The 9,751-nt window shown below is 29.7% G+C and overlaps 1 protein-coding gene across 2 annotated transcripts in view; it reads left to right on the top strand.

Annotated features, from left to right (window-relative positions):
- Positions 1 to 6,661, top strand: part of LOC125874421 (caffeic acid 3-O-methyltransferase 1-like) — a 124,839-nt gene extending 118,178 nt beyond the window's left edge. Inside the window, exons 1-4 of one of the 2 annotated variants that reach the window (XM_049555307.1) lie at positions 3,385 to 3,845; positions 4,986 to 5,296; positions 6,044 to 6,108; positions 6,205 to 6,661. In XM_049555307.1, the coding sequence (XP_049411264.1) occupies positions 3,442 to 3,845; positions 4,986 to 5,296; positions 6,044 to 6,108; positions 6,205 to 6,507 (1,083 nt within the window). In that variant the 5' untranslated portion in view covers positions 3,385 to 3,441 and the 3' untranslated portion in view covers positions 6,508 to 6,661. Of the gene's footprint in view, positions 1 to 3,384; positions 3,846 to 4,985; positions 5,297 to 6,043; positions 6,109 to 6,204 lie in introns of those variants that run through there. The other variant, XM_049555308.1, reaches the window with a different exon arrangement.
- The last annotated feature ends 3,090 nt before the right edge of the window (positions 6,662 to 9,751 follow it).

Here is a 9,751-nt window from a genome sequence, read left to right as displayed (position 1 = left end):
TTATTTCATTTGTCTCAATTTATATGTCACCGGTAAAATTTGAAGAGTCAATCAGATCTTTTATATATTTTTATATCTTTTAAATATTTAAGTAATTAATTATCGTGATTCATAATATTTTATACAATTATTTAGCATAGTAAAAGAAATTTAAAAGAAACAAACAAAACGAATTCATCATAGGAAATTACCAAAGCATCCTTCAATACATCAATAATGGGTCCAACTTTTTGTTTTTAAGAAATTGCACATTCGAAGGATCTTTTTGTCCAAAGTAAAAATATTGTGTAAAAAATGTGTATTTATTGTGATTTTGAATGTTTTGTGGGGTAATAGGATGCACGCAAAGTTAAGGTGTCTTTTTGAAAATCTGGGACAACTTCAATTATCACTTTGTGTTTTTTCTCAAAATCTAATTTACTTTCGTAAACTATGTGTCAGATCAAAATCAGATTAACAAATTCAAAAGGAATGAGTAATAAATAGCTCATACAATGATATATTTATTATTTAACTAAATAATAAATATCTAATTAAAAATCTTGTTAGCTTTTGGTTGAAAGCTAACAAGATAGTTACAATGATAGTTGCATTGTGGCTTATTATATATATATATATATAGAATATATATATATATATATTACTATATATAATAAGTGGGAATATCTACTACTTAGCACATGACAAGTGTTGGATGATATGTGATTCATAGTGTTGTACATTCTTCTTTTATGATTGTACTTTTAAAATTTATATTATTGGACAATTTAACACCATTAATTACCTACTACTTTATTAGCCAAAAGTTTGACCTCATTTGGGCCCATTTATTATTTATATGTTTTCAATTTTCAATATATGTTGTTTATCTAATTCTTTTTTTCAACCTTTTATTTTAAACTTCTTGAAATTTAATATTTGATCACGCTTTCAACAAGTTTATGTGTTCTAGCATGATTATATGTGTTCTGACATAAACGTTATTGGTTATCTATTATTCAGATAAACAACATGATTTTGATATGATTTCGCTATGCATATAGTTTTTCAACAAAATTGGTATCAAGAGTGATACTTGCATCTTAATAGATAACTTGAAACATATGTGTATATGTATGTGAGTATATGCATGAATATGCTTCTTTTTTTTTTTAAGTTTGCTTTAATGTTTTAAGCATAAAAAAAATTAAATAGCGATGAGATGAATTTGGTATGGCGGAAAAAGTCAGTTTAATCCTCGCATAAGGAAAAATTTGATAAACAACAAAAATTGTAGGGCAACTTGTCACCTTATCCCGACGGTAACTGCTAGTAGTGGTTTTTCTTTTTCAACATTTTTTCTTATTAAAGCCAACCCTTAATCTTTTGTTTTTTTAAAATTATTTTATCTTTTTTAAAAGAAAAAGTTGTCTGCCACAATTTAAGTGTGGGACAAGGGAATTATTTTGAACATTGGAATCTGTGTCGGCCGCAATAATTTATAAAGCAATGCATATTGCTTGATGAATTATAAAATTACGTATACTATAGAAAATGTTAGTACGTAATAAGATCTGATCCAAAAATATATATATAAGATTATAAAATCTGCACTATGTCATACATGATTCACATATAGGGACATATATTTATTTTTATTACCTCTCTTCGGTTTTATTTTATGATCCACCCATCGTACGAGTACATATATCAGTTTCTATTACTTCATTTGCTTCAATTTGTTTGTCTGATTTGATTTGACATGAAATTTAATAGAATAAAAAGATTTTTAAATCTAAAGTAATGATAAAAGCTTGCAACATAATAATAGGAAAAAACCTCACTCCGCTCTACATAACATTTTTTTTTTCATTTTCAACCCTCTCTGATATTATTTTAACCTAAAAATAGTGGACACAAACAAATATGNAAAAAACTTATTCTTTTATCCACGCAAACAATCGCTTCAAAAACTCGATTATTAGTCCCAAAACATACCATTTATATTATTAGGCCCGTGCTATGCACGAGCCACACATTTCCTTTTCACGTAAGTCAATTAGTTGAATTATATTCTATAATTTAAATTAAATACTCTAATAATAAATCATCTAATAATTGTGGAATAAAATCTGGCCCTCTTGGCTTGTATTTTCCTCTTTAAGGTCCCTTTTTTCTTTATTTATAAAACTAGCATTAGACACATATTGCGAAGCGGAATTGCTTTTAAAAAAAGCTAACAATTGCGCAATAAGATCTATCACTTCGATATACCTAATAATATTATGTTAAATGATTTCATGACAAACACTTCAAATTATTTGTGTTAATGGATTTGTGAATTATTCCACTAATGGCATAATTGGGAAATTATTTACCATTTTTTTTATTGAATTAGGTGTTAAAGGCGACAAAATTCTATCTGGCGTTATTTCTCATGCCCAAATTTCTATTAATAAAATTATATTTTGGACATTGGATCTGTGTCGACCGTAATAATTTATAAAGCAATGCGTATTGCTTGATGAATTATAAAATTACGTATACTATAGAAAATGTTAGTACGTAATAAGATCTGATCCAAAAATATTTATATAAGATTATAAAATCTGCACTATGTCATACATGATTCACATATAGGGACATATATTTATTTTTATTACCTCTCTCCGGTTTTATTTTATGATCCACCCATCGCACGAGTACATATATCAGTTTCTATTACTTCCTTTGCTTCAATTTGTTTGTCTGATTTGATTTGACATGAAATTTAATATAATAAAAAGATTTTTGAATCTAAAGTAATGATAAAAGCTTGCAACATAATAATAGGAAAAAACCTCGCTTCGCTCTACATAACATTTTTTTTTTCATTTTCAACCCTCTCTGATATTATTTTAACCTAAAAATAGTGGACACAAACAAATATGGCAACAGTAGAATATCCTTTTTCGTATGAATATATGAGTATTACACAGGATGCTATATAAAAACACTTAATGTGTCTTAACAAGAGAGGAGAATAATGCAAATACAATGACAATTTATAGGATCATTTATGTAGTTTTCCCTTGTGACTTTTCAGTTATATATAACAAGTTATAGGATCTATTCAAACATGTTCTAAAGGACATTTTAGTATCAGTTAAGCGAAATTAGTTGGGGGTATATAGTGTAATCATTTAGTGGGGTATGAATGTAAAGGGACATATGCTTGTAATTATTTTACTTTTATTATCCTAATTAACTTATTAATTTTGCCTTTAAAAAAATATTAAAAGCACTTTTTTTATTTTACCAAACGTTATGTTGGGGCCGTACCTTGACCCTAGCTAGTGATACCTAATATTATTATTTGTATTTATATATGAGTGTAAGGGTTAAGAGAACACTCTCAATATACAAAGGGCAGAGCACTAGCTAGAGGAAATTGAGAAAGTGTTAAGCTAATTGATTTAAGGCATGGCAAACAATCAATTACCAATTAGTAATGGCTCAGAAAAAGAGGGGAATTTTACATATGCAATGCAATTATTGTCATCATCAGTACTTCCCTTTGTGTTGAATTCAACAATTGAATTGGATGTATTTGAGATCTTAGCCAAAGCTAATGATACTCAACTTTCTTCTTCTCAAATTGTTTCTGAAATGCCTTGCAACAACCCTATTGATGCAGCCAATATGTTAGACAGAATGCTTTATGTGTTGGCTACTTATTCTTTGCTCACTTGCTCCATTAATAATAATAATGTTAGACTCTATGGTCTTTCACCAGTGGGAAAGATGTTTGTTAGTGATAATGAAGATGGTGCATCTTTGGGGCCAGTCTTGGCTTTGCTTCAACATAAAGTACTCATTAACACCTGGTAATTGTTTCGCCTTACACTATACCCTCTACGTTTTAATTTATTTGTCTAGTAATTGTTTCATCTTAAACTACACTATACCTTCTACATAAAGTACACATCAACACCTACTACCCTATTTACGGAGGAAAAAGGAAGGTGATTACAATATAGGGAATGAAACTCTCACTAATAAAATAGAAGTTCAAGTAGCCAATCAACTAAGCTACTTAGATTTTTTGTATTAGTACTAGTATATATAATAACCTAACAAATATATGTGTACTTGATTAATAATCTTAACGGAAGTTACATATATACTTCATGTATAGGTAAACTATATTCAATTTTTTTAGTGTACCATAATGTATAGTCAGTATTTAGTTCATATAGATAAGCTATATTGTATAGTTTGTGTATACTTTTCTATATGATTTTAGGCTATTTTCTATGTAAGTAAAATATGGCTATATTTATCATAAATTAATTACTTTATATATAGAGAGAGAGAGAGTAATGAATAGATATCACAATAACTCACAAAAGAAAAGAAAGTGAAGTAATAACAAAATAAGTTAAAGGTATAACAATAACTTAAGATGTTTCTAGAACTATTTAATTTTCTTGTTATCATTCTTGGTAGATTTTTGTTAGCGTGAAATTACATTTTTACCCTTGATCATTATTCACTTCATATATAGAAAAATGTTTCTAAAATTATTTATATCTTTCTTAATAGATTTTTGTTAGAATAAAATTACATTTTTACCCTTGGTCGTCCTCCCACTTCACTCTTCTATATAATAGAAATAGAAATAGAAATATATATATAAAAAATATTCAAATAAGGACCATATTGGGTCCTAGACTATTTCAAAAGATCTAAATATATACACTTTTCATCTACCTATTTTGCTAAAATTATCTGTCCGCTCGCTTTATCCCTTATAACCAACTGTCCTCCTAAAATAAATTTACTTAAAAGGGTATCAAAAAATGAGCAACGGTGATCATTAACTCTCTCAAACTTAAATAAATTTGCCGAGTCTTATTTTTATGGAAAAATTGATAAATTTAACCCATTATTCGCAAAGTTCAAAAGCAAATCAAATTAGAATTTAGATCATATCTCACTCTTTTCTATCTAATTTAAAATCACAGGTTTGGATTAAGTGATACGGTTCTTGAAGGGGGATTTTCATTTGAGAGGATGCATGGTGTAAATTTATTTGAATATCAAAAGACGGATCCCAAATTGAGTAATGTTTTCAACAAAGCAATGATTAGTCATACAACTCTGGTGATGAAAAATATACTTGACACTTACAAAGGTTTTGAGGACATCAAGGCTTTGGTTGATGTTGGAGGTGGTCTTGGAATAAACCTCAACATGATTACATCTAAATTCCCCTCCATTAAGGGCATTAATTTTGACTTGCCTCATGTTGTTCAACATGCTCCTTCTTATGAAGGTACCTTCCTTTCTTCTTTTTTCTTTGTTAATTGAAAAAGGATAAATATACCATCGAACTATCGTAAATGGTATGCAGATACCCTCTGTCATACTTTTAGGACATTGGTGCCCCTGCCATCCAAAAACTAGAGCATATATACCCTTTATACTAATGAACATACACGTGTCATAATCTTATCCGTCAACCCGACAGATAAGATTGCACCACGTGTCCCTATATAGTCTTCCGTTAGAGTGAAGGGTATATACACTCTAGTTTTTGGACGGCAGGGGCACTAATATCCCAAAAGTATAACGGAGGGTATCTGCATACCATTTACGATAGTTCGGGGTATACTTGTCCTTTGTCCCATTAGAGAATAGGCCAAAAAAGAGCATTCATTCATGTCACAAATTAATCATGTTTTTTTTACAATATAAAAATCCTAATTTCTGTGAAAATCATTAACAGAAGAACTAGATTTAATTTGGAACTTAATTGATGAAAAGATACCCCTTAATATAATTTCACATATCTAGAAAAGAAAAGAAAAAAACATATCTAACTTAAATTCTTGAACTGAGGTTTGAAACTCTAGAGTCCTAGTTCTTACTTAAGAGGAACCTTGAACATAATGATGATAATTTTTTTGTGTTAGGTGTGAATAGGGTGAGTTAGGTCGACTAAATTCTCCTTGATATAACTTAAAATTGGCTAAAACAACATAATACAATTATTCATTTTTTAAAAAACTAATTATTGCAGGGGTGGAACACGTTGGAGGAGATATGTTTGAAAGTGTTCCGGAAGGAGATGCTATTTTTATGAAGGTACGTACCTTAAATTAATTAAAAAATTAGCAGAAAAAAATATTTATTGTTTCTTTAAAATATTGACAATTTTTGTTAATGATGTATATATGAAAGTGGATTCTTCATGACTGGAAGGATAGTCAATGTGTAAAGTTATTGAAAAACTGTTATAAGTCTACACCAACAAAAAATGGGAAAGTGATTGTTGTTGAGGCCATTCTACCAGTTAAACCTGATCCTATGCATACCTCTCATGTGGTCATTTCACAAACTGATTTGGTCATGTTGGCTCATACTCCTGGAGGCAAAGAGCGTTCTCAAAACGAGTTTCAATTCCTTGCAACTGAAGCTGGATTCAGTGGCATTAACTTTTTATGTTGTGTCTCTAACTTTTGGGTCATGGAATTTTACAAGTAGCTCTACCGTGACTACTTCACTCTAAATATCATCCATTAAATAATCTTTCCGTTTATTTTTATTTGTCCAGTATATTTTCTCTAATTTATGTTAAGTGAATAGTTGGACAATTTTCATTAGTTTAAAATAAGTGAATTATTCAATATTTTTAGTGATGCACATGTCCTTTTATCTTCTAATAATTATATCCTCATCGTTTACCTTTTATTCATACTCCTATTAGCCCTCATCAACTATACACATTTTATCAGTTTCCACTGCATAGAAAATGATTTTAACAACAATAACTTAATTACCGCTAAACATGTTCATTTATAGTCAATTAACACTGTTTGTAAATGTTCATAAAGCTTGTAGCGATATTGAATCTAGATATTTGTAAAATTACTCTTTGTCTTTTCCCAATTGTGCGAAGTATTGTATGTCAAGAAAATTTTGGTCAAAAGGACTATAAATTACCTTGGGAATTTGAATTTAAGTGGGATCATTTGTGACCTTTTCAATCTTTCTTGTTAACTCAGTCTCATAGTACATTATTCACACTCTACCTCTTAGTTAATACACAAACTTTATAGGGCAATTTAAAAACAAATCGAAATTGATCATAATTTGAATTGAATTTTTTTTATTAATTTATTAGTAATGAATTAGTGGTTTAGCGGTTTCGATAATGATTTTGATTTTTTTTATTATCGGGTTATCGATTCTTAATGATTTGAGATTTTTTTTAACGGGTTAACCAATAACCCGATAGTAAAATAAATATTTATATTAATATCATTTGGTATATATATAAAGTCCTTGACTTAAGTGTAACATCCCGCCTTAAAAAGAACTAAAATTTGAAAGAACTATTTTTGGAAAGAATAAATTTGGAAATTTTGGCAAGTTATGCTAATTAGTATGAGTTTTGGGTCAACTTCAAACAGGGGCGAATATAAGGGTAAAAAATGGGTCACTCGAACCCGTGGTCATCCAACAAAACTCGATATATTATTTGTATATTTTTTAAATATAGTAAATATTAAATAAAGGAATCCATGATCACAAATGATTGGATGGCACACTGGTTCAACGGTTGGTTTTTGATTGTGAGGTTGAGGGTTCGATTCCTACAGAGGACCTCTTTTTAAAATCAATTAAAAAGCATCATTGTTTGTTATTTTTTTGAAAAAATTTCATTTTCTTTTTATAAAGTTTACTTTTTAAATTTCTTGAGATGCGAAATTGCATATATTGTTTTGGTTTCTTTTAATAATTCTTTTTCAATCAATAATTCATATAAAAAATGCATTTAATTTTTCTTGTGACATAATACTCGAGATTTATGAAACTTCTAATAATTTTTTCCTTTAATATTATTTTTTCCCGAAAATCGTATTTAATAATTTTCTTATGAAAAACCTATAATCTATTACTGCTAAATTAAATGAGGCCCTCAAATTTGTGAGCCTAAAATGGTTGCCTTTTTCTTAAAGGGCAGAGTCGCCCCTAACAATGATGCACCCGTCTTTTTGAAATCCTGAATTCGCCTCTGACTTCAAACGACCATAACTTTCAAAAGAATTAGGTGACCCATAAGATATCAAAAGAAAGGTCTTAGAATTCTCTTTCCAACGCCACTGAGTTTGCTAATTTTCGAGCTCGTATGACAAAGATATGCCCGTTTGAAGTCGGGTTATCTAGTTAAGAAAAGTTACCCATATTTAAGAGGGGTATTTTGGTCTTTTCCTTACCCAATTAAGTTAAAACAAAATTTGGTAATATCTAGGGGTCTAAACTGATTTGGTTCAGTTTTACAAATCCAAATTTACGCTAGGGTTTTGAGAGAAGTTCAAGAAGAGGAGAAGAGGAGAAAAAGTCAAGCGTTCGTCAAGTTCTTGAGGATTTTGTTGCGGATTTCGCCAAGGGTTGATCCCTAAGAGATATGTGATTTCACATAGCATTGGGTTTGTTCACCCACACACCAATCATAATTAATTCGGCATGATTTCGTTCTTCAAAGTAAAGGAATTGAGTTATTGATGAATTTTGTTGAAGTTTCATTCATAATCTTGATTGTTGAGGTTTTGATGAGTTCTTGAGATAATCGTATGAGTTTTGAGGTTGTTTTTAGTAGATTCTTGTACACTAATGATAGGTATTCGAATCTAAGTGATTGGGGAGGAAAACCATTCGATTCTAGGTGAATTGGGGTTAGAAAATGAGTAAGGAAATTCATCAAACTTTCTGGGAAAAGGGGTGGGGCGCCGCGCCACTCAGTGCACCCCACATCAAATTCTATTGTTTGGGCTTTGGGGCGCCACGCCACCCAGTGCGCCTCAACCCAGACTCTGTAGTGCAAGGTCTGGCGCCCTTCGCCACTCAATACGTCAGGTCCTCTACCCTTTCCCATTTCTTTCTGTTTGAGTTCCCTCGAATCGTACCTATGTTTTCTAGTTGATTTCTACATTCTAAGGTATGTCTAAACATCATTACATCATCTATAACATGAGATCATAACCCTTGAATCCATAATTCAAATTTAAGATAGAGCTAAGAGTCAAGTCTAGAGGTTATTCGAGTCTTTTTTAGTCAATCCAAATGGGCTCTAATACGAAATCTCAATCAAGAAATCTTTTTAGTTTCCCAAATCAATGATTTACTATAGCTATACATTGACAAGTGCATACATTAGGCCCATTTACCAAAATACTTTCAAAATATTCTTTATATCATTTCACACCTTGGAGTCTTGGACCATGGACATAATATTTGAAATGGAATTTATAGCCCAACATATATTATTATTATTATTATTTAGAAAAACTACTTTATTAGATAAATATTTCTTATATTTACTAATTCTCCTTGTAGTTTGAAATAATTACATATTGTTTCACTAATTAATAATTTCACATAAAATTTTATGTAAGCTATGCATTGATATATATATATATATATATATAAGTTTTCTAACACGTGCGTTGCACGTGATTACCAATTTCAAAAACATATGTTATAGTAAATAGTATTGCTTATTTAAGTGAAGATTTGAATAATACGATTGGCAAAAAATAAGATCATCATATGTATCTATTATTCACGCAAACCTATAAATATGGTCAATGAATAATTTTATTAGTTGAATGCAATTATGTATATATTTATTTCAATTTGATGAGGTTCAATCATGTAATTAGTTTTATGTCACTAATATTACCTTATAGACAATATTTGTTTTGTATTTTTCTTGTCATCTAAC

The sequence above is a fragment of the Solanum stenotomum genome, chromosome 8, assembly GCF_019186545.1.
Source record: "Solanum stenotomum isolate F172 chromosome 8, ASM1918654v1, whole genome shotgun sequence".
NCBI classification, from domain to species: domain Eukaryota; kingdom Viridiplantae; phylum Streptophyta; class Magnoliopsida; order Solanales; family Solanaceae; genus Solanum; species Solanum stenotomum.
Note: the sequence above shows the minus strand (reverse complement) of the source record. Positions and strands in the feature narration are given on the sequence as shown.